This window comes from Uranotaenia lowii, unplaced genomic scaffold (assembly GCF_029784155.1).
Source record: "Uranotaenia lowii strain MFRU-FL unplaced genomic scaffold, ASM2978415v1 HiC_scaffold_273, whole genome shotgun sequence".
In the NCBI taxonomy this organism is placed as follows: Eukaryota; Metazoa; Arthropoda; class Insecta; order Diptera; family Culicidae; genus Uranotaenia; species Uranotaenia lowii.
Window position 1 is genome coordinate 5,222 of NW_026598172.1, and position 25,992 is coordinate 31,213.

The following is a 25,992-nucleotide window of genomic DNA, read 5'->3' on the forward strand; positions in this document are numbered from 1 at the left end:
TGAAGATGAAAGATGTTGAAAATGAGCGGGTAGAATTTATTTAGAAGCATATCATCACATATCAAATTTTTGTTCCTCACGGGCCTACTACTATGAAGCGGTAGATACAGAGAGAGTTGCATCTACCACCACACATTAGTAGGCCAAGCGTGGTCCGCCCCACAAAGGAAAACTTGCAGTGCGGACGAACAAAAAGATATATGTGATCGCTCAGATATACTCCTTTTAACTCAGAAACGCATCTATCGATGTATAGTTTTCTCAGTTTGTTATCATTGCGCTTTTGTTACATCTAAACTTTCAAAAAATTGGAACTAGACAAAAATTTCCACGCAACAAACTTACATAATCGAATACAATTCCCATCTTCTACAGTTTGATCTTTGCCCTTTCAACAGTGATTTTTTTTCCAAAATGCCTTAAATTTTATTTATTAATACCAACACTGCCACCCCCCCTCCCCCCTAGGACTTTCGGTAAAATCGACAGAGAGGGGGAGTATAAAAAATCGGAATTTGATATTTTCTTCGGCCTTTTCTAATGGTTTTCGGTAAGGTTCGATGACGTTTCTGTGAAAAGAAAGTTAAGTTTTCTCAATTTCTCAGTCAATGTTTTCTAGCACGGATTAACTATTACCTATGATGTGTCAGAAATAGATAGAGTTGAATCTAAAGCTTAGTTCTTTTAGAAATGGGACACTTTCATTTGCTAATAGCTCGTTAACTAGTTATTGGATATTAAAAATTTTAACAGCATTTTGTTGCCTGTAAAAAGTACTATTCGACCTATTTTTTTCAAAATTTAAAATTTACGCGTTTTTGAGATATGTACGATGCAAGAGAAAAAGAAAAAAATAATTTTGCACATTTTCCTTTAAAATTCGTCATTATCAAATTGACTGCTCACAAAACCGTTGATTATTCAAAGAATTACTGAGTTTTTGTGGTGGATAAGTATGCAAACACTGTCAATAGTGTCCACAAAGTTCAAATCAAGCATTGGAGTGAAGCAGATGATCGGCAACAACGGTTAAGGATCATCAAGAAATGCAAGTCTCATACCAGTATTTTTAATTTTCAATAAACGAAAAACTAAGGGTGGATCGCTGAAATGTCCAAAACAATTTTCTCCGATAAGCTAAAAGTGTTGCCTAGTGATGACTCATTGAAATCCAACCTCAAACAACCATTTTTTGATAGTTCCAAAGCTCTTAAGCTGTACAAACGGTACCGAAAAAAAAAACGTTCAAAAATGTGGTCAAAAACTATCAAATTTGTTCATTTCGAAACAACTGTATCCACTAAAATGTTTCCAGTTTCCAGTTTCCAGAGAAGTATTGGACCAAAAAGTATCAGAAATTGAAGAAGGAAGGTGAAGCCACCTAAAATATAGATTTTACGAAGTATAAGTTGGAGAAACTGATCAATACCATGACTGAAAAAAGTGTGCGCCGGCCAATGGGAGATACCAAGAACAAAGTAGAAATTTCTTTAACAAAAAACGGTAAATTTTTTTTTTTCAAATTTTTTCATGAAAGATCATAACATTGCCTTCTTTTTCTTCATAGAAAGTATTTCGTTCAAACGAATGGTTTTTGAGATACAGGCATTCGTAACTGTCCCATTTCTAAAAGAACTAAGCTTTACCACCTACCACCACAACATAGTAGGCCATGAGTGGTTCGCCCAACAAATGGAAACTTGCAGTGAGATGTTGAACAAAAATTGTATGCAGATATGATGAAAAGTTTTCTATTCCTCTCTTAAAAAGTTACGTTTTTCTGAATTTTAATAATTGAGATCCAACCAAAACATTTGAAATATGATAAACTATCAACATGCATCGAGCAGGTTTCCAAAAAAATCAGTAAAAAATCAGCAGTAAATCATAAAAAAAAAATTTGTACAGTTTTTCATATAAAAAACCCTGTGATTTATTACTTTTCTATTAATTAATGTAACATTAAAATTTAATGAGTACAATAAAAGTTAAAAAGTTTGCAACACTTAACATATTTTTAAATCTCGAAAGGAATATGAAATGAAATTAAATCGATTTATGAGTTTAGTTTTTACTTCCCATTCATTCTTGTTTTTTTTTTCAAATCTGTAATTTGATATCCAAGTACATTTTATATAACTTCAACCCCATTTTATAGAAAGTTTATTCATTTTCCTACCCATTTCGATCAAATAAAATGAGTCAGCTTCCAACCAAGTCACTCTGGAATATGCGTATACGCCTACTGCGTACTTGAAACGTGATATAAAATAACAACTTTCCTCCTTGGTTGAAAAGTGGCTGTCTTACACCACCATCCAAAGTCCAATCGCGCTTCCATTACCTGTTACTACATACTGGGAGTAATACTCTTCCTCATTGAATCCCTCATTTTAAAGGCGACGAACGGGGCCACACACAAAATCCGTGGTGGCCATCGGAACTGAAAAAGTGTGGTCCCCTTTTTTAGGAGGAACTCCTACACTATACCCGACGACACACGGACTCAAACCTCGTCGTCAGGTTGCTCCGCAAAATCTCGCCAAAAATACATCTATCGCCGCCATCCAGTCCGCTTGAACGCGGATTGCAAACCGAACTTGTTTCAGATATCGACTTATTTGGGACACTACTTTATTCCGAGCGCGATCGACCCACCTCCTCAAAATTTGCTGTTTATTTGATTCCGAATTGGTGTACCTACCGATTTATAGATCTGTTTTTTTTTATTTGGTTTGTTGCTACAAAGTCAGCGAGCGATTAGGCGAGGAGCTAACTGAAATAAAACTACACATTGTCTACGCTTGGGGGATGAGTCATTTTCAAGGTGCTGTGGGAGTGAGCTGATCGAATAAAGAAACAAGACATTTTTGCATTTGATGAACAAATCGTTTTGACAGCTTTTATGACGATTTTGGATTTTTTTCGATTTGGTTATGGTTTTGGCAAAGCAAGCTGCGCCACGATGGGCGACAGTTTACCCGTTTTGGCACATCAATTCAGTCATTAGGGACTCGTAAAAGTAATCTTAAAATCTCTCCGTTAGAAGGTCAACTAGCAACGACATCGATCGCGAAGTGCTTCCAGATTGCTACAGTATGTGTGCCACACAAATCTACGGAAAAATCTTTGCATAAAGTGAATTCGAATATATCAGGTCTACATATGAGTTGGGGCGTGAATGCATGTGATGAGTGTTCTTGAAAAGGTGATTGATTCCACGAAACGAAACAAGTAACTCCGGAAGAAAATAAACCTACGAAGAAGACGCGGAAATAAGCAGATATATCTTCACGCCTGCTGCGTCGGTTGTGGAGTTATTTTTTTTTGCCAATTGCCGTCAAATTGTCGAGGCACCAACCAAGTGAGAATAAAATATTAAACGCAAAGCAAGCGGGGAAAAACAAAAATAAAGCAAAAGATCAACCCAACAACGGCAGCCGCGCAACGACTAGCAGCTGTACGTAGCCCAAAATGGCAGCACAAGGTCCAACGACAACGACGACAGCAGCGGCAACGTCCAGAAACACCCCCGCCGCAATGACATCAAGGCTTGCTCAGATGCAGGTAAGCTTTGTTCGTTTAATTTTTAATCGGGTTATGATCAACAGCTAGTCGAGCTTGCGATGTAGGCTTAAATCATTCACACTACTGGTTTGACGTTCCTAGTGATACAAAGTAACGTTTACATTCTAATGCGCTTCGAAAGGACTCCGTTGTAAAAGTTTTTGTTATCTCAATTCATCACAAATTTCTTCCTAAAGCTCTAAAGTAAGATATAAATATCACCGCGATCATTCCGGACACATTATACCAGAAGAACGCACTTGAACGGATCTCAACCCACGCGGCCCACACGTTCTAGTAAAGCTTCCTGCTCAGAGTAGAATTGATCCGTTGATTAATCCATAATTCCCCCATGCGCGTAAATCAAATTGAACAATCAACCAGGAAGTTATTTCCTGAAAACCGTTCGTGTACCACTATGATATTAAATTTCACATAAAATCTTTAAAATATGTTTTTTCGGTCATTTTATCGCACCTTTACTTGCTACTTATGGCATACAAAGGCGTTCTTAACCGCACGCCGTCATCGCTAAGGCTGTACTTTTTCGTTCGTTGTCTCTTTACCGAATCCGCAGGCTGTCACCCCACACCCTGACTCATCGGTATGTGAAAACTAGAATGACCATTCCGGCTGTTTTTCTGCTCTAAAGTGCTGTAGGTACCTCTATATGGACTACAGCTAGCTGTTGCGATGATTTATTTGTCACCCGGCTGCAATGCAACGTAGTCAACAAAAATGGCGAAAGCCAGCAAGGATTGTGTCATCGCGAAGCTTAGTTTGTTTGTTTGAGTAATGTTTTGTGGATTGTTTTTTTTTGCGATGAAACATTTGTAACTTTAAATTAAGGTCATTTTCCGAAGCATTTCCTTCATTTTTTTTTAATTTACTGCTGAAGATAACTGGGAAACGAACTAATGACGTCTACTTATAGCTCGGGCATTTTTTAGTGACACTGCTTGTGGACTTATCAGGTCCGCGGAAAACTTTTGGAAGAAATGCCTATTTGAATCAAATTTCTAACAACCAGTGCCCTGAACTTGTATTTATTAAGCATCAATCAATGGTAATGTGCTCTAGCATAATGCCACATGCATTTTTTGCATAGTGCTTAAAAGCAATAAAGCTAGCTTGTGTGATTCCAATTTAATGCTTAGCAAATATAACAAACGTTATTCTGATTTAGAGCTGTGTTGCATTTCAAAGCCATAGTGGTGTTAAATCTATCTAAGAGTGGTATTATTCCAATATGAAGCAGCAAAGCACTTGAAATGCTGTTAAAATGCAGTATCGAACTTGATGTAGTTAGTGTAATGGAATTCAGCACTTGAATGCTGGTAAAAAGCTATAAAAATTCAAAGCTTTAGTGCTTATGGTAACTTGGGTAGTTATAAATAAGTAGGCCATCACAAATTGACTGAATTCTTGTCAGATATTCTCGAGGCATTGATTACTTTTCATGCGATACTGCGCGAGGCATCAGCAGTGATGCCATCTGAATTTATTGTTTTTCAATGCCAAAAGACATACTCTAACGAGCCTATAGTAAACAAAGAGACGAAATGTCACGATTGGAATTTTAGATTTTCTGTCAGTGTCATTCCAATCGAGCAAAAACCAAGCAGTCTTAAAGGCAGCCCTACAGCAGGGTTGCAAGCTCATTATTTCGAAAGGGATCAGATGGCGCCTCTTTGTTTACTATAGTCTCTTTAACATACTCCTGTTAAACAGTTAATAACTTTTTTGCCTTAGAAGATACGAAGTTTCGATCTTCGACAAAGTAGGTCAGCGGAAAATTTACTTTTGAGAATTTATTAACTTGCACAAAAACCATTAGCAGGCTCGGACCCACAGAAGAACCAAAACGATGATGATTTTTGTGTACAAATTATTCAGTTTTCTCGTACAAACATAAAGCTTCAAATTTACTCAAGCAAACGTTACTTAAAAATTCTGCAAAAAATCATGGATTAGTTTTGAACCAAAACGAAGGGTTTGCGAAATTCAAAAAGGACCCCAAATCGACTAAGTCTAATGTAACAATGAATTTCCATTCTGTTCGTGTTGTCTAGCATTCCTTGTAGACTTCAGCAACCATTCGCTTCGCAAATGAATCAATTCGTTCGCGAGTTGATTCGGCGCGACGCAAATCAACCTTACTGAATATGACCAAGAACTGAAGACTGAGACCCATGTTTGATAAAAATAATCAGACCTTGAGAGGGAAATAAGCCGTAGATTTGATTTTTGGGCACTTCTTGCGTTCCTACACAGCAAAAAATTTCTAAAAGTACACGGAATCTAAAACACGAGTGGTCTATTTTTTCTTGAGTGTAATTACAAAAAGATGTAATTTTAAACTTCTTTCGATGTAATATTAGTCTATTTTCCAAAATTGAATAGAAATAAACTGTTTTGATTTAATTTTACATTGCATCATGCAAAAATCAACCGGTCAATGAAATTTATATCACAAACAGTGTAAAATTATATCTGTTTGATTTAAAATTGAATGCAAATATTTAAATTGTGTCTTTTTATATTTCAAGTTAGTTTGCACGTCGGGCACAAAGTAAACAAGTCGGAAAATTATTCGGAAATGAGTCATTCAAAGGCGTAGCTACAGGAGCACTTTAAGAGGCTTAGTAGTAAGTATATAAGACGTGAAATGAAGAATATGGTTGAAACTGATTAGTTTTCTCTCCATTATAGCAAGGTCAGATTTTTCGCAGCGGCTGATATCCGGCCAGTGATTATCCGGAGAAACTTTTGTCAGAACAATTCAAGTGTGCAGGGTGCTGACCGAAAAATTATGATTTCCGGAACCGTTCGAGGATGCTGATCATGCTGATTCGAAAAACATCCCCGTGCTGGGAGTCATCGGATGCAACAATTCCAGCCTGACGCTTTCCGAATGGTGTTTTTTATGTTCAGTTTTGGAAATAAATGTGAATTAAAAATGATACATGCGGCATATTTATTCAAGACAAAAGCAAAACCCTTAATATGTAGAACAAATATCAATATTTACGATAATAAATTTTAAAATTTACATCCCTGTGTATTTTTACACGACGGCTTTTGTGATCCAATCTAGTGCATTGATTTCGATCTAAATTTACACGCCTCAAAAATTACATCCTCGGAAAAAATACACCGTGATAGAATTTTACATTAAAATCGATGTTCCATTTTCGTGCATCGTTTTCGATCTAAATTTACACGAATTTTTCTTGCTGTGTAGAATTAAATTGTTTTGCTTCACGAAGCATCCGTGGCGAAGCACGATCGTCAGCGAGTCGAGAAGACGTCGAATGATTCGACGCCGTCTACGCGCAAAGTTTACATTAAGGGCGGATGATGATTGTTTGATGGTTGTCGATAATAAGGGTATATACGGGCGATAGTATTGGCGAAAAATTGGCCTCAGCCATAACCTCAAACTTTAATGAGCTGACGGCCTCACCAGTGATGCTAGGTGCGATACTAAAATCAGTATTCGTTTTTTTTAAACTAATTATAATATTTCTGAATTGATTAAATTTTTTAACAATCAACAGCTGAACGTTTGAATTCTTTACGGGGCGTCTCTAATAAAATAGATGAAAATAAGCCATCTTCCGCTAATGAATTTTCAAGGTGAATTTAAAACATCTGAAATACATTTTCATGTACTGCTCGGTAAAGTAAAAAGAGTTGTTTCCAACTTCTAAACGAATGCAAAATCATTCACTGTTACAAAAAAAAAGTAAATTATTGAAAGCCACGTCTATGTTGACTATGAAAATAATAGCCTGCATGCCCTGATTATTTATAATATTGTCACATAATTCGCTACATCGTTCAAGTGTGCGATACAGACAGTTGTTTTTCAGTTCAGATAAATGTTGCGTTTAATTTCATATTCTAATAGAAATCTACGGGAAAGTTGCAAATTCTCAGTACTCATGAAAACGTTTTTCAATAAAAATTCAATTTAAAAATATAATCATTTTCCAAATATCAATGCATTTGGCAGCCCTGAACACCCAAAAAAATTAAAACACGAGCATCTGTGTGTCGCTTTTCCACAGGGCGAATTTGTCGATATTAGTACCGCAAAATCGCGTTTATCGTGCGCCCTTCTCAAAAATTGATTCTGTTCTCCCATGGTTTGAGGTTAGGGCTGAGGCCTCCTGCTTAGGTGGTGTTCGTGTAAAACTGTCAATATATCCTAATAGGACTATAATAAGACTCAGAAAATAGCTGATCACACGTCGTTTGACGATGAAAAGCGTTGTTTGTAAAGAAAACAGACTATCTATGTTAAGGAACTAAATCGTTAGTGACTAGGATCGGGCTAAAAAATCATTCTGATCGAAGATCCGCAACTTTGGTTGCACTTCATGATTGGATCGAGATAATCAACATTGGACAATCAACCAAATGAAAGCTGACGCTGAGTTATTGGGGGTCAAGGTAATGTGACATGGAATATCACCTTGGATAGCGATTGACCACTTTTTGCCAAAGCTCTTATGCTCCTGAGTTTATTAATTAAATTTCGGATCACGGAGCGGATCAATACGGTTTTTCGGAAATAATATAAACAAAATCTGCCTTATAAAAAGCGACACACAGATGTTTATGTTTGGTTCCGCGATGCCTTGTTTTTAGAAAATTTACATAATTTTATTTGATTTTTTTTGCATTTGTGAAACCACAAAAAAATCGATTTAACTCTATTCAAATCTGAAACCAAATGAAATTACACCACACCAAATGAAATTGAAGCTAAACGGATTGCATAACTGGATGATAAATCTAGAAGATTTAATGTAAAAAATACGTTTGGATGTTTTACACAGTCAAAAATATAACAATGATGTTTTTTGTCCAAAAAACATTTTTGGTCCAATTTAGTAAAGAAGTTAGTATATAGTTGAATTCTTACCAGATAACTTTTCAATATTCAAAACTTATAGACAACTTTTTAAGCATCTATTAATTTTGTTTCTGTTCGTCCTTGATCTTATTAAGTTTCCATTGTTAATTTTTTATGATTTATAAGGAAAATTAAATCTCAAATTAATGTAATTAAACAAGTTTTCGGCAAAAACTAAGAAAAGACGCGCTAGGAGGATCGAAGCAACCTTGCTCGTGACCGGATGTGTTTTTCAGTCGCGCGTTCGTTTTCTTGAATTTGTTCCCGGTTTTGGAATAAAAATCTTTTGTCTATATGTACGTTTGTTATTTGAAAACCTGAAGATATAATTGTTCTTATTTCTTGTTTATGCTACTATTCCGAGAAGAGATCAGCGAATAATTTGTGCCTTTAGTGTATGTGCCGAAATTATCATAATAACAAGATAAATCGGGAGTGGATTTCAGTTGGAGAAGAAACAAATAGGCTATTGGCAAATTCGCTAATTATGTGCTGGTGGGAGACTCCTCAAGAAATGTACTCAGTTGGGGAAAAGTGTTAAATTAAAAGATGTGTTTTTTGTGGCATAGATGGTGAAGAAAGACTTCCAGCCATTCGAAGGAAACTCAAAGGAAACGAAACACGAAAGCCAAACTGGGACGATTGGGAGAACAAACGAGAATTTGGATCAATGATTGGGAATTTAACTTTGCGAATTTCCAGTGTTCTGAAAGATTCTCATAATGGATGAAATGCTAAATAGTTCTAATTTACATAAATAAGATGACATGAATTCATGAATTTGCGTATTGGTTCAGAACCTGAAGAGGCGTGTTCGGGGTTTTCTCCCTACTTCATTAGTTTTTTTTTCAATCATGTTTCGACTGCTGCGATTGAATTTAAATCTTTCGAAAAAATTTAAATGTTAAACAATGTTTAATTTTTTTTACCGATGATAAAAATTATATTTATAAACAAATGCATTATTTTTGAAAATAAAAAATTTTATTTTCTTTTAAAAAAAAGTAGATATACGAACTGGAAGTGTCCGAGGTAATATTAAATAGTGCTAATTGAATTATGTAATTTAACCATATAGAAAAGGTAATCATGTTGAAATGTTTTATTTTTCCCCATGAAATCTTTCGAAAAAGTTATTTGTTATTTATTTCTGATCAATGGATCACATGTTGATCTAATTTTTTTTTTTTTGTTTCGATTATAGTCGTTTTACCATCTTTATGGCATTCGCGACTTTATCAACGTTACAGTTGGCGGACCGTTATTGAAAAACTTATCCGGTACAACTGTGTTCGATGGGGGCTCTTGGGCTCGAACTCGCGGACATCTGCTCAGGAGGCAACAGACTTGCCAACTGAGCTATATCACAAGCCCTATGTTGATCTAAATGATTACTTAAAATCGCAAGAATCGCCGCTGAATGGCCTCGAGCCGATCGACACCGTTCTGGTAGTAGGGACACCAGACAGCTGAAGCGTATTCAAGGATGGAACGAACAATGCTACAGTAAAAGCTTTTCAGGCAATACACGTCCTTGAAGTCCTTCGCCACTCTAAAAATGAAACCGAGACTTCTGGATGCTTTGTCAATCACGTAGTTGGTGTGTGCCTTGAATTCCAGGCGCTGATCTAAGATTACGCCAAGGTCGTTAACGTGGTTCATACGTGAGATGGGTTCGTCTCCAAGGAAGTACTCCGCAATTAAAGGCTACCGCTTACGAGAAAAGCTGATGACTGCACATTTGCTGCGGTTTCTAAAGTTTCCATGGAGGTCTAATTGTGTTCTTTTTTATCATTTTTTTTAAGAGCGAGCAATGGCGCTATATCCAAGGTCGATGACCAGAAATGTGGTGCACAGAAATCCAAATTTTCAACGTCCTACATTTAAAAGAAAGTTTAGCATTAGTTTGGGATTTGTGTCCATTGGGTTTTGGGTTTTCTGTGTGAAATAACCTCATTTTCATCCATATAAGGAAGATTAATCCAAGATCTGCATCCAGGAGCTCCCTACTATTTAGCATAAAAGCTCTCAACATAAGAACTCCTATCATGGAAATGTGATGGTACTGTTGTCCAACTTACTTCCTCCCTGTGTCCAGTTGTCTCTGCGTCCAATACTGCGCAGTGGGCCCGGCCTAGTTAAGATGAGTAGTAAATGTACTTTTACTACTCACCGGGATGCTGGCTGTGTATGTATCATAAGCATAAGCATAAGCATAAGCACAACTAAGAAAAGACGCGCTAGGAAACAACATTATTCTCTTTTCAACAAATTTTCAATTAATAAAAATAATTTTATCAGTTGTTGTTCTTTATTTTCAAAAAAATTGGTAAGTTTAGTAAAATGATGCTACCAGTTTTTTACCCATCATCAGACGCAAAAAAGGGCTAAGCTGAATTTTCCAGCTGCTAATCGGAAGGAAGTTACGGATAATCAGTGTTCGGCATGGCTAACTGAAAAATTAGCGCCGCTAATTAAACCGCTAACTCATTCAAAGTTAGCGATCGCTAAATATATACGCTAAATGTACCGAAAAAGTTATCGCTTTAAGCTTAAAGCGCTAATCGCTAATCGCTAACTGTTGACCAAAATTAAGGCCAGAACAAATATAAATTTTTTTGTAACGTCCTCCCCCCATTCGATTTTTCAAACTCCCCAAAGGGGGAATAAATAACTTTCAAGTATTTCATTTCAATAAATTCGATAAATTGATCGAATTTTTATACAATACAATGAGCAAAACAAAACTGTCAAAGATGGGAATTTTCTCTCCTCTCAGTTTTCTACAAATAAAAAAAAATCCGAGTTTTCGAACAATTACAAGAACAAAAAAAAACAGAATGTGAAAGATGGAAGCTATATCTTTATTTTTAAATATTAACTTGATTCATTGATTTTGTGCAAAATATGGTATTTCGTTGCAAACAATCTTTCGTGTAATTCATTTCATTTTGTTGTTTTTTTGCATTGTTTTACATTAACCTCATTTCAAATCGTTTCCCTATTTCCCCTTTTTCAAACTCGCAGGAGCATTGTCAATCGTAAACATTTTTACAATTAGTATGTGAACTTAAAATTAAGGCTGCAATGAATTATTAACAACTTAATAATGTCAATTCATTCTATGCTGACTTTATTTTATTTTTATATGAACTAAATATCTTAACCACTTTAAAACAAAAGCTGATTAAGGGATGTTAAAAGTAGTTGTATATTCTTTAAACACCTTTTATTTTTATCTGTTTCTGTAAATGTTGCTAAAAGAGGGAAAAATGACACTAAATACATCTTTCCTCTAACTCCAGTACGCATTCCATGAATCCAATTAAGCAATCAAAATGATGCCAAATGTCACCTTAACTTGAATTATGACAAAAAGTTTATGCTATCACTAATAATTCTAGAGATTGATACAAATATATGGGAGTTAGCGGTTTTTAATTAGCGGAACCAAAAAATAGCGGAACTTTTTAATTCGCTAGATCAATCAAAACTTAGCGGCAAAATTAAACCGATAACGAACAGTTAGCGGACTAACTAGCGATTAGCGGATTTGCGCATTTGTGCCGGACACTGCGGATAATGATGGGTGAACACAACACGAATGTGATTATCCCTTCAAAAATCCCTTAGATTCAAAAGGATTTAAAAAGATAAAAAAAACTTAGCGTTTGATAAAATAAATTTTCCGTAAATCCTTGGGCATCTTAAAATGTCAGAGCTTCCGTCGGACAGAAGTTGGGGAGCCGTAACCTCTTCTTTATCTTCTTCCGGAGGTTTCCACAAATCCGGAACGTCTGAACTGCTCGATAGCAGGTTACTAGTGATGCGCATTGAATTCTACACTATCTATGATTTTTTCACAATTTATCACAACAGATCAAATAAATTTTAACAATTTTGGCAGGAGGAAAAATTTTCGCTGCTTATTGCACCAAAGCCTACTTTACTACTCCCATTTTACGAAAAAATAACAAGCCCGGAGAAAATACTATCTACATCAATGAAGAGGTGCTAAACGTTTCGGATGTGTTCGGTGAAACCGATGGTTTTCCAGTTACTGACACTGACAGCATGCATGCAATGATGGACCCGAAGATTGCGGAATTTGGTCTTCTAGACGATGTGAGGAGTTTGCTTGTCGGGTTTAATTCGGAACCGTCATTTCAAGGCTCATGGAGTCCAAAGGCAAAAGTGTTAAGAAGATAATGCTATAATTTTAAACTTTGAGGTAGATTATAAAACACCGCCTCGCGTGCGTAGATAGTTTTAGAAATTTCCTTTTTGATTTTTCGGGAATTTTTAAGTTGTAATGTTGTTTAAAAACTTATAGAAGTAATTCATTATTCACAACATATTCATATTGTGAATAATTAATGAAAATAATCTCATCTCAACATACCTATAGAATTTTCGATTGCAGATCTCATGCATCCTTGCATACTTGCATCGCACAGCCCATGAACATTCTTATCTCAAAATTCTTATGCTAGTACCTCCTTTTAACCGGTATCACAACAAAGTCTGTCACCATTTCCATTACAGAGCTATTGTGTTTTAAAATTTCATCCATCATAACCGGGACGTAGCAGAGCAGCAATACGGAAAGTAATAAAACTGACAGGAAAACCATACCAGCGTAAATCACGTTTTTCGCCCGGCAGATCTCGGACCTCACTTTTTCTCAAACTAAACTAATCTAGACCTGTGCCAGGCAGAAGGCCCCCGATGATGGTGATGATGATGGTATCGTTTTTTCTTCGCTCCGGCAACGTGTTTTAACATTTACAAAAGCAGGAGTTGTTCCGCTTCCGCGTAGCGAAATAAAGTTGATTTAAAACGTGGATTCGAGAAGAATAATTTTCCTCGAGAAACTTCCCGGCGGCGAAAGCTTACACCAGCAAGTTCATAAATCTGGTTCTAGTTATAGGTAGGTCGACGACGAGCGAGAGGTTTAGAGATGGTGTCGCCACCTGGAAGGCGCCACTACTGAGTATCCTAAAGGCAGCAGCGTCTCGTGTCAAGTCGTAAGCGATAATACTTGCACCAGTTTTTATGGCAACTATTCGTCAAGATCAGCAGCAGCAGCAGCGTGGTGTTTCCTTTCACGTCATCTGCCTGTGCTGTGCACCCCTTCCGTTGCGTTGCGTTGCGTTGCGTTCGTTGTTGCTGCTTTGGGTTGTAATAATTCAGCATTGCCGCCTGTCATCGCTGTTGCTGCTGCTGCTGCTGGGGCAATAAAACCAAAGTTGGGTGTAAATTCTCCATTAATTTTACTTTGACCATTCCTCATGACGACATTGTGCTGGGATTTGACCATTCCGTATATATGCGGTCGGTGGCAGTTCGTAGTAGTGGGTGTTGATAGATGAGCATTTGTCAAGGTTAGCGCCATTAATGGTGCCGCAGCCGCCTGCGGAGATCTCGGGCCTGCGAATTTCATACTTGGATGTTTCTGGAAATGTTTGACTCTGTTTTACGCAAGTGGCGAACCAATGAAATATTGATAATTACTCCGCCCAACTGGGAGAACGAAGTTAAGACTAAGTTCAACTTGTACCGTTTCCCAGTTCATTGAATCACAAATACGACTTTCTGTATTTGTTCTTTCATATTTTTAAGGTATGATTCCCGTTTCCTAGTAATTCATGAAAGGTGAGGTCACCAACACAAATGTAATGAAAATTGAGTTGATTTTTCATAATTTTAAAGTTCGTTTCATGTTCGAACATGGGATTTTGTAATCTCTTCTTCAGAGTGGAAGAAAAAGTCATTAAGTTCGTAGCATTTGATGAAAAAAAAAAAACAGATCAAATTATCGACCATCTAGTCGCAAAGAATTTCTGTTCTCCATCTCTTAATGAGAAAAGTGGAATCGGTAATCAAAGCACGTGCATGGGAAAAGCGTCAAACACATCACCACTTATAGTCTCATTCATAGTTCTGAATACTGCTGAGATTGCACGCTCTAACTTCCGTCAAGTGCTGCCACTGAATGGAGATATTTCGCTCGTACACTTATGTAGGACTTGACCTATTTAAAAAAAATCTTCTGGATGAAGTTTCACAAACGATAATCGACTTGAAAAAAAACAAACAAAGTGCCAAACCGTCCATTCATTTCGCAGTCGAACTCAAGCGAGCATCAATAAAATCCACAAATCAAAACCATATTAAGAATAGCTGCTGAATCACCGGAAATCAGCAAGATGTGTAGAATTTTTAAATTAAATTTTATTTCTATACACCTTTTCATTATAAACGTTCGGGCTAAATCAATTGTTATCTCAACAACTCAGCTTTGCCAATAATTCCAGGCATCTACCTAGCTTCGAAAACTTCCCGAACTAAAAGTTCTCTCGCTCGACACAACCTAGCACAGGATGGTAATTAACAGACCACAAAATCCGCGCTAAGTACCCAACTACGTACACTCGCAGCCAGCCGGCGAAACTGACTCATCAATCCGAGAAGTTGTTGTGCGAGTTTCCACATCATTTGCCGTTGATGCCATTCAGTCAAGTCTCGTTTGCTTACACATTATTTGCATATGAACGGTGGTGAAGGCATGGTGAACTTTCTGGGCGGTGTGAGAGGGTGCAGGCGGCGAGGTGACCGGCTGGATTTGGAGAATCAACAGAACCAGACTCATTGCTGGCCGGTGACCATTTGATTTATTTTTGCCCATCATCAATGGACCTAATTGATATGTATAGATTCTTACTGGTTAAGTCGACCGTTTCCACTCTACGTGAAGTATTTGCGTTCGAGTTATGAATGATTTACTAAAACAATATATCCTACATATAACGCTATCGGTTTGAAACGGCTTCATTTGGAAGAAAGATCACGAGTCAACTACAATTTTGTTTTAGTTTTGTTTTCTTCAAGTCGAAGCAACAGGGCTTCCTCTAATTTCTAGTTTGTAAGAGCAAGTTCACTGGTGTTGGGAAAAAGTGGTAGAAATTTTGACATTTTGAAAATTTTACCATGCAAAAATGTTTTCAAGATCTTGGGGCGTTGTATTTTTTTACAACACTGTTTCTATTTCAGCCGTATATGATAGAAATATTGCTATTTTTGCATCACAGCATGCGAAAATACAACACGTGTTGTTAAAAAACTAGAAGTCCACAGATCTTGAAAATGTTTTTGCATGGGAAAATTTTCAAAATGTGCCGTAAGTGTCAAAATTTCTACCACTTTGTCCCAATACCAGTGAACTTGCTCTAACAGTGAACGATCTGTGCATTTCTCTACAATTTTGCAACATCGTTACGAATGTATCTTAACCGAAAGTGTTGCTTGACAAAATCTGCAGTTCTGGTTGGAATAAAGTATGCATTAAATAAGGACTTTTTGTGTTTGTGGCAGTGTTCGGCATCGCTAATTGAAAAATTAGCAGCCCTAATTAAACCGCTAACTTATTCAAATTTAACGATCGCTAATTAAAACCGCTAAATGAGCGAAAAAATGTATCGCTTCAAGCTTAAAGCGCTAATAGCTAACTGTTGATAAACAATAACGTAAACAGGATGGCAACAGCATGGATTATGGATTATGGATTATGCTCAAATACTTTACAAACATAGTGCAGATTATTTTTTGTGCCCAGTCTGTTTAAAAATCTTTAACCAGGTTTCACTTTTTTTCAAACTTTCAAAATAGTAATGCAAAATTTTCATGATAGGAGCATTGCCAAACGTGTATCTAAAAAACTAAATGAAATAAATATGTCAATTCATTCTATAGTGATCTTATTCTTATTTATATTATCTTATTTTTATTTTACCTGGTTTGAAATACTTGTAAAAACTGCTTTGTGAAATGTAAATATCTCATCCACTTAAAAAAGTTGTAAAAAGCGGATTTTTCCAGTATTTATTATTCGAGACTTGCCGTGTGAGATAGTAATCTGAGATCTAAAAAAACTTAGAAATTTGGAAAAGCTTTTGAAATTCCATCGATTAACCTAAAAAGCTCATTTCAACAAATCACCGCATGTGGACGATCATGCCAAAGTCATGTAAAATATTGATCAAGTAGGCCGTTTACTGTACTTTTGCAAGCAAAAAACAGTATCTAAAAATTGACCTTCTAGCTTTGAATTATATAAATTATGATTAAAATAGTTTTGTTGAAAAACGCAGGTTTCAGTGGTGGAATAGAGTTAATCTTTATTCATTTTGTTCGTCAAGTCCTTAAAGAACTACTTATAACATAAGAGATAGCTATTTACAATATTCACTGAAGTGATATCCTCACTTATTAGTTTTCTCATTTTCGTGTGATATTCTGAGCTAACCACTCAGAATATCTGGCAACACTGGTGAGTTACCACGAACCCAATTTGTGTTGTCTCGCTTAACCGTGTGATGATGTAAACATTTAAACCGTGTTTACCATCATCAGCTGTCATCATCAATCATCACCGCTATTGTTTCAATTGCGAATTGACTCAAAGCATGCGGAACCAAAACAAACTGTTTTGGTTCTGCTCGTGGCAGCAGAAGTTGCTGCTTGCTGCTACCAAGGAAAACCGTAAGTTTCAACACCTCCCCTCAATTCGCAGATTGAGAATGCTGAACAGCTTCATGTGCCTCGCCCTTGGTAACGCCTTCGTGAACGCATCAGCTGGCTGATCCTCAGTAGAGATGTGTCGCAAAGATAGCTGACCGCTTCTTATGATGTCTCTGATGAAAGCATACTTCACGTCCAGATGCTTCATCCGCTGATGAGTCCGCGCCTCTTCCAGATACTGGATGCAAGGGATGTTGTCCTCCATTAACTTGAAAGGAGTGCTAACCACACCCAATTCACCAAGGAAGTTCGTTAACCACAAACCTTCCTTGACCGCATGGCAAAGGGCTCCTATCTCAGCTTCGGTCGATGCCAGACTGACCGTCTGCTGTCGTTTCGTTGACCACGAAATTAGATTTCCCGTAAGTGGGTCCGTGTTCGCGTTTCTGCGGTATACCAACGCCATAACGGTCATACGTCGATGGTATCGCAGAATACGCTGCAGGCCTCGTTAGTGGCCAGACTGGCCTGGTATTGGCATAGTGCGCTAACCGCTGCACAAATAACTGGTCTCGATGATATCGCCAGATACTGCGAACCACCGATTAACTCTTTGAACGGCTTTTCGGTGATAACCTCACCATCGTTCATCTTCGTCCAGTGAACGATCATGTCACGAAACCTGTGACCTAGGGTAAGCCAACCGCCTCCATGACGCGTACTTCTCCAGGGATTTTCGATAGCTGTGAAGACCCATTTGTACGAGAAACAGAATGGGTTTCCTGTAACATGGGTTAAGCTAACCGCTTCCCAAATCTCGCTCTCATTCAGGGCTGCTTGATAGTTGTTAGTACGCTAACCGCAGCTCTGATTTTCGGCTTCGAAAACTGCAAACAACCGATCAAATCGTTGAACGGCTCCTCAGTGATAACCTCACTTCGTTCAGCCTGAATCTTGTTCCTTTCATGGCTGCGGTGATCTTCCGGAAAAAAAGTCCCTTTGGCCCTCGAGCTTACTGACGATTCGAAGTTGCTCTTCCTCATCATCAGCTGCTACGTTAGCCACGTAGCGTTGATTAGCTTCTCCTCTTCGCTGACTGCGTCTCTGGGCCGATTCGGGATTGACGGAATCTTGATCATCATCGCCATCTTCGCCATCGCTACTCTCGTAGTCGCTCTCGTCTCGCGCCATATGCTGACTGGCACCGGAACCGATGATTCGTTGATTCCGGTGGCTGATAACCCCAGCACGCGAACGAAAAGCATATTGCTTTCTCGAACGTTGTTTTCTGGTAACCCCAGATAAACAACCTCTTGCCGTTTTCTTCGCGTTCCCTCTCAAAGCCTTCATTTCGCGATGACTTCGCGAATCTGCACTCTCGGCAGGAATCCGCAGAAAGAACTGGTTGACTTCGCTAGCGACTAACCGTCGCTGAAACCATCTCCTTCGAAGCACCCGAAACATTAACCATCCGCCGGAAACAAGCTTGCGCATACTAACCGCAGCGCAGCTACTAAGCACGAGAATAATCGTCTCGACTTGCAGCTTCATGGCTTTCCGCTCCGTTGCTTTAACGCTTCGAGCGCTCCTTAAAACCGGAGGGCAACGTTCAGCTACATGCGACCCATCTGGATCGAATATAGTGCTGAAGTATTTGGCAACTAACCGTCGCCCAAAACATCTCCGCCAAAGCCACAGAAAAATCCTTCTGTAAGCTTGGATAAGCTCACGCGTACTGATCGCAGCGTAGCTCCATATCACGAGAGTAACCCTCTCGGCAAACAGCTTCTTCCAATCTCCGATACGGGCTAATCCTCCATCTGGAGCATTCGGACCTGACCAATCCTGGTTACAGATCCCGAGAGTCCTCCTCCCGGCCGTCGGAAATAAACTCACGCTGCTTACCGCAGCGCGGTTTGTGTCGGCATCGAGAGTAACCCTCTCGGAACCCGACTTCCATGCCTCGAACTCCATTGGCACCTTCTGGCTGACCTGGAGTATCTCCTGGCCTCTGCACTGCCGATTCTCTACGCTGGTGATCCTCTGCGCTTGGATCAGTTCAAAACTTCTGACCACAGCGCACAACAAGAGCACGAGAGTAACCCTCTCGGCTATTAGCACCACCCAATTAATCCGGCGTGTTGCTGCAGCTGGACCTTTCCTCCCCTGCGCAGCCCAATTGCGGATCCTGAAACTCCTCCTTGCCGTCGGAAATGAAACCATGCTGCTAACCGCAGCGCGGTTCGTGTCGGCATCGAGAGTTACCCTCTCGGAACCCGACTTCCCGGCCTCGAACTTCAGTGGCACCTTCTGGCTGACCTGAAGCATCTCGTGGCCTCTGCGCTGACGATCAGCTGCGCTGGTGGTTTTCTGCGATTGGATCAGCTCATAACTGCTGACCACAGCGCACAACCACAGCACGAGAGTAACCCTCTCGGCTGTCAGCTCCACCCAATGTTTCCGGGGTGGATATACCGACCTTCGCGCTGTACCATCTCGGTTGCGGATCCTGGGACTCCTCCCGGCCGTCGGTCGTGAGCTCACGCTTGCTAACCGCAACGTGGCTCGTGACGGCATCGAGAGTAACCCTCTCAATCCGCGAACCTCCCCGGGCTCTGGCGATACCTCCTGGACTCTTGGCTGCCTGGCCTCTGCCCTGGCTGGTCCATCTCCGCTGGCTCGGGGACCCTAGGTTGGCTCGTCTCGGCGCTGGTTGGTCCAACATCAGCTGGCTGGCCCTCTTGGGTGGTCCTCTGGCTGGTGGCTGGCTCCTCGACCTGGCTGGTCCTTCTGCGCTGGCTGCTGAAGCACTTGCTAACCGCAAGTCTGGTAAACTTGAGAGTACCCCTCTCACTAACTCGTATTTCCAAAAATCCAGACGTATCTGGGCCCATAACCTGTTGAAAAACTCAGGTTTCAGTGGTGGAATAGAGTTAATCTTTATTCATTTTGTTCGTCAAGTCCTTAAAGAACTACTTATAACATAAGCGATAGCTATTTACAATATTCACTGAAGTGATATCCTCACTTATTAGTTTTCTCATTTTCGTGTGATATTCTGAGCTAACCACTCAGAATATCTGGCAACACTGGTGAGTTACCACGAACCCAATTTGTGTTGTCTCGCTTAACCGTGTGATGATGTAAACATTTATACCGTGTTTACCATCATCAGCTGTCATCATCAATCATCACCGCTATTGTTTCAATTGCGAATTGACTCAAAGCATGCGGAACCAAAACAAACTGTTTTGGTTCTGCTCGTGGCAGCAGAAGTTGCTGCTTGCTGCTACCAAGGAAAACCGTAAGTTTCAACAAGTTTAATACTGTTTAACAATATTTATTGAATTGTTTGTCTGAGAATGTTGATCTGTATGAGCCACTTCTGCCCTGAGACCATTCGAAGTGTCCATTTTCACTTGGAACGCATATTGGTGTAAGAATGATGTCCGATGTCTCTTTTACTTGTCAAATGACAAAAAGTCTACTTCCATCAGTAATAATTTGTGAATTTGAAACAAGTAAATGGAAGTTAGCGTTTTTCATTTAGCGGAACCAAAAAATAGCGTAACTTTTTAATTCGCTAGCTCAATCAAAATTTAGCGCAAAATTAAACCGCTAACAACAAGTAATCGGACTAACTATAGCGATTAGCGGATTAGCGTTTTTGTGCCGAGCACTGGTTTGTGGCTTCCAGACACGTTTGTCCATGTTCGTTAGATACCTCAACTGTTGGGCCGGTTACGAGGTTGTAGTCTAAGAATTCCAAGACGTTGTACATGCCGTAACGGACGTGTCGTTTATGAAAAAGCAGACTATAATTCTAGCGTAACATTTCAAAAGGACGAAACTGCTAAATGTAAACAAATCGAGTTAACAGTCATTCCGAATGCACGCAGTTGCACTTTACCTATCAAACGCGGTTTCACCTTAAAATTACTTAAAACTTTAAAAAAATTGATAAAATTCAATTGGGCGAAACTTCCTGTTGATGAATTTTCGTTGGAACGTGAAGTTACGTCTTTTCAAAATGGAGTGAATTTTTCTATTCGTGTAGAGCCAAAAGGCGTAACTGAGTTGACCGTGTGTGACAAAACGGCCTAATTAGTTTTGGCGTGTTGGGTGAATGGGCGTAACTTCAAAACCAAAACAAAAACGGCCGATCAATTGGGCGAAACTTGCAGGCGTAACTAAAATCAAAAACAATAATAGGGCGAAACTCGATAATCTCTGTAATTGCGTGAAAAAAGTTAAAGTTCTTGATAACCATCAAACAATAAGTGAATATAATGCACATTTTTTGAATTTGTTGAATAAAAAGTGGTCGATTTTATAAATAGGATTTGAATAGGTGTTCCGAATTTTCAAACGCGTTTTTCTTGTTTCGAGCTAACTGCTAGTTTCGCCCTTTTTAAATGTTACGCTAGAATTGTTTGAACGCGCACGTTCTGAACGATGAAGTTTCACTGTTTTCGCCATCTCGGATCAATGAGGTACAAAGAAAGGTGACGAACAAACACGCACACTATTCCAGAACACGTTATTAAAAAAGTAAAAAGGTAAACAAAGCCTACGTCTCTTGCCAGGATGTTTATGTATCCTAGGCGAGAATCGTAAACAGCAGTTGGCAATGATTTTTTTCTCTAGTTTTCGCTGGTACAGCGATGATGGTTGTTTGATTGAAAATGCAACTGACGTCACGAATTGTCATGGTTACAATGTTTACAAACAAAAATTTTACTAACACTTAGCCCGGGATTTCCATCGCCACCTGAGATATGTATACAGGTTGCGATAGGCTAGCCCAGGGCGTTTGCAGTGAGGGACAGAATAATGTATCCAAATTATTTTTTTTCCATTTTTTTTTATTTTTCTGGTTAAAATTCAACAAAAACACATCGTAATTATTTTTAAAATATTATTTATCATTTTATTTTCAAGTTTTGTTAATGTTGCACTGTTTAAAAAGAAATTTTTTCTGATAGAAAAAACAAAACAGTTAATATTCCAAATAAAACAGGGGCAAAATAAAGTGTTCAGATCAGTACAGCTTCAAATAAATCAAACTGAAGGCAAACAAGAACGATTCAATAATAGGTATGGCCTCCTTTAGCCTTCAACACCTTCTGCAAGCGCTTTGGCATACTTTCAACAAGGTTGCGCACGCTCCAGGGCATCAAAATAAGTATTTTTATTTGTCACACCAGTCTTATCAATCCGAGCATCGAAGACGGCCCACAGATTTTCGATGGGGTTCAGATCAGGACTTTGTGGGGGCTATTCAAGGGGTTTGATGCGGCACGAACGGAAAAATGACTTCGTCAGCTTGGCCGTATGCTTCGGATCGTTATCCTGCTGGAAAATGAAGCGCTCTTTGAGGCCCGTCTTGATAAGGGATACCTCGAGGTTTTCCCGCAGGATATTGCAATATAACTCATGATTCCGTCAATTTTTATCAAACTACCCACCCCACCCCAAGAAAAGCACCCCCACACCATCACGTTACCTCCTCCGTGCTTGACTGTTCCTTGGATTTTGCAGTCTTGGAGCTCCTCACCCGACTTGCGCCACACACGATCCCGCTTCTTCCGGTTGAATAGCTCGAATTTGGATTCGTCGGTCCACAACACTGTTTTCCAGTATTTGAGCGGTTTATTGGCGTGTTCCTTGGCGAACTTGAGCCGCTTAGCCTTGTTCACCTGGATGATGAAAAGCCTTTTCACTATGATCTCGCTATGGTACTCCTTCGCATAGATGCGGCGACGGATAGTACGACGCGATACCGAAAGTTGGAGCTCTTCCTGTATCTGCCGGATCGTAATTTTTGGATTTTTCTTCGCCTCAAAAATGATTTTCTTGACCGTTCTGGCATCTGTCTTGGGCTTCAGTCCTTTTCCGGGCGATCCACCACCGATCCGAACGTTTTTTACTTCTTCATGATTTTGATACCGCTGTCTTGATGATTTCGTAGAGCTTGGCCACTTCTCGGTCCGTTTGACCGTTATTGACATCACGAACAACGAACAAGTTTGCGGATGGACAACGGAATGGAACCAGAAATTTTTGCGTTCTCCATATTTTACAACTTATTCAAATGTAGACACCTGTTTGAATACTCCAGAGCCAAGCCAAGTTGTTTATGAAACGTCAAAATACACAAAACAAACAAATTCGAAGGGCTAATCGGGGCAATCGAAATTATATTGATTTTTGAGTTGGAAACTGAAGTATTTCTTTATATGTTGAAACAATACTTGAATTTGTAGACAACTAATTACTAATTTATTACTTTTAATAGAACAATTGAGTAGCGTGTTACTAGCACGTGGGCCTGGCGAAGAATGAATAATTTTCACTTGTTGATTTGGTGTCCAGGGTAGCATAAGTCGATGCCTACTGTGGTAACATATCTCCCTCCTTATTTCCAGGACACCAGGTAAGAGTTCAATCTCTCAGGCAGCCTTATGTTTCTCTGGGGACGTCTAGGTGTTGGTTCATCTTCGAGGGAAACAAAAGAATCGTTTTGGTCTTCCATGCTAACATCGACATCGACCAAAGTTGATTCTCCAACTGGTGGTTGTGGATCATCTTCTTCAGGTTCTGGAACATTTGATGTTGAAGATGGTTGGCTTGACCGGGCTTGAAGTCCAAACATATCGACCAATATGTTCAATGGTGTAGGCTGCCTCTCCGAAGTACTTGCATCACCCGGATACCGAAGCTTGACCTGGTCGACGTGTGAACGTATCAGCTTCCGCCTGCCATGATGCTCTTCCAATAGGATGTTGAAGTTAACTTTGCCAATCACTTCAATCTTTCCAGGAACCCACTTCCAAGACGAATTGTTGCGGTATAGTTTGGCATACACCGCAACAACAGTTGTTAGTTTGTGTGGTCGTGGTCCCTGATCTGCTTTCGGATGTGTCGGTTGGTCATGATCCAGAAGATTCAGAATAGTTCTGATTTTTCTGCCAATCATGAGCTCAGCTGGAGTGGAACCATTCAGGACACGACTTGGAGTTGATCGGTATACTTGCAGGAACGTTTGAAGGGATTCGTGGATGTTTTGCCAGTCGTTGATTTTCATCAAAGACCTCTTGAGGGAATCCACGAACCTTTCAGCCTGACCGTTTGATTGTGGATGATAAGGCGAAATCCGCAGATGTTGAATACCGTTCTTCCCGCAGAAATTTTTGAATTGTTTCGAAATGAATTGGGTGCCATTGTCGGAAACAATTGTTGATGGAATCCCAAAACGAGCGAACAATTCATCCAGGAACTCGATGACTGCCGATGATGTTGCTGATTTGATTGTGCAGATCTCCCAAGAAGAATGTGTTGCTGGCCACGGTTGAGGAGGAGTCTTCGGATGAGATTTGGCATGAACAGCACACATTTCACATTTCCTCACAAACGTTGAGATGTCGTCGTCCATTTTCGGCCAGTGAACGTGACTTCGGGCTAGGGCTTTCATCCGTTCCATTCCCGGATGACCTCGGTGAAGTTATTTCAGAATCCGTTGATGGTAGAATTCTGGGATGACTAACCGATTCGACATCATGATGCAGTTCTTGATGATTGAGAGAGCATCACGATGGGGGAAAAATGGCTTCACTGCTGGGTTAACAATTTCGGAGATGTTTGATGGCCAAACGTTTTCGATAAATTGACTGACTTGCTGAAGAACGGGGCACTTGAGTGTTGCGTTGGTTACCATTTTGAATGTGATGGGAACCGAACTGATGGCTTCTTGAAGCGGGATCTCCACATCTTCTTCCAGCTGGACCGATGCAATGACAAACTCTTCGTCTGGTTTTGAGTGTTTGTCGATTAGGCGGGAAAGGACGTCTGCGTAGCCAAACTGAGATGTGGACACATACTGGATCTCGAAGTCATAGCACAGCAGTGCTAGAGCCCATGATTCGTTTTTCCGCAGTTGAAAGCACTTGTAGCGTTTACTGAAGAGCGAAATCCGGGTACTGAAGAGTTCCTTGAGTTTGATGACAGTTTCTTCGAAGGAAAACTCACGGGGGTGCTTTGGAAGGACGAAATTGACGTACTTCTCATGGACGTTTACGCTGAGGCTTCGAAGAAGAAGGCGAACTTTTACTGCATCGTCCAATTTAGCGCCGTCTCGTAGGAAAAGATCTTCATACTTCCGGTACCAACGGTCGAAGACAAGACCGTTTTCCGGATCGTAGATGAATTTACGGATGTTGGAGGCCAGAGATTCAATTATGAATTCCGGGCTGCTGGACTTGGGAGAACTGAACCTTCTTGAATGCCGATTCGCTCCAGTATCTGCATGAGCCTAGCGTTCTGCTCCGCCATCTGCTGATTCTGCCGCATGATAGTCTGGAAAACTTCTTGAGTTGTTGCCATCTTGATTGCGTGGGTGATTACTCGTCGTCGCCAATGAAGTATTTCTTTGTATATTGAAACAATACTTGGATTTGTAGACAACTGATTACTAATTTATTACTTTTAATAGAACAATTGAGTAGCGTGTTACTAGCACGTGGGCCTGACGAAGAATGAGTAATTTTAACTTGTTGATTTGGTATCCACGGTAGCATAAGTCGATGCCTACTGTGGCAACAGAAACTTTATTTTGCCCATCATTTTTTTGGAATATTAACTGTTTTTTTTTCTATCAGAAAAACTTTCTTTTTTACCAGCGCTACACAAAGTAAGCGTGGTGGAGAAGTGGGCACGGAAGTCGAAATGTTGACATTGTTTACGTTTTGTTAAAAAAAAAAAGATAAAAATTAATGAGGAGACAGTCGTGCTTTGTTATGGGGGTAGTATATGACGTCTTTACACTCAACTTGATCCAAATCTATTTCGTTTACGTTTTTTAATAAAAATGCGAAAAAACAAACAATAATTTTCCTACCCCGTACTGCCGTCTACAAGCAAAATTAGTTATCATTGAAAACTTGTTCAGTAATTGATTCGTTTGTTCAGTGATAATTTTGAAC

The 25,992-nt window shown here is 39.5% G+C and overlaps 1 protein-coding gene across 1 annotated transcript; it reads right to left on the minus strand.

Annotated features, from left to right (window-relative positions):
• Positions 1-23,429: 23,429 nt before the first annotated feature.
• Positions 23,430-24,446, minus strand: LOC129759798 (uncharacterized protein K02A2.6-like). Its single transcript, XM_055757321.1, has one exon. The coding sequence runs from the start codon at positions 24,444-24,446 to the stop codon at positions 23,430-23,432; it is 1,017 nt and encodes a 338-aa protein (XP_055613296.1).
• Positions 24,447-25,992: the final 1,546 nt, after the last annotated feature.

Excerpts from the sequence above, each read along its gene's own strand:
- LOC129759798 (XM_055757321.1), bottom strand. The coding sequence starts at position 24,446 with ATGGACGACGACATCTCAACGTTTGTGAGGAAATGTGAAATGTGTGCT.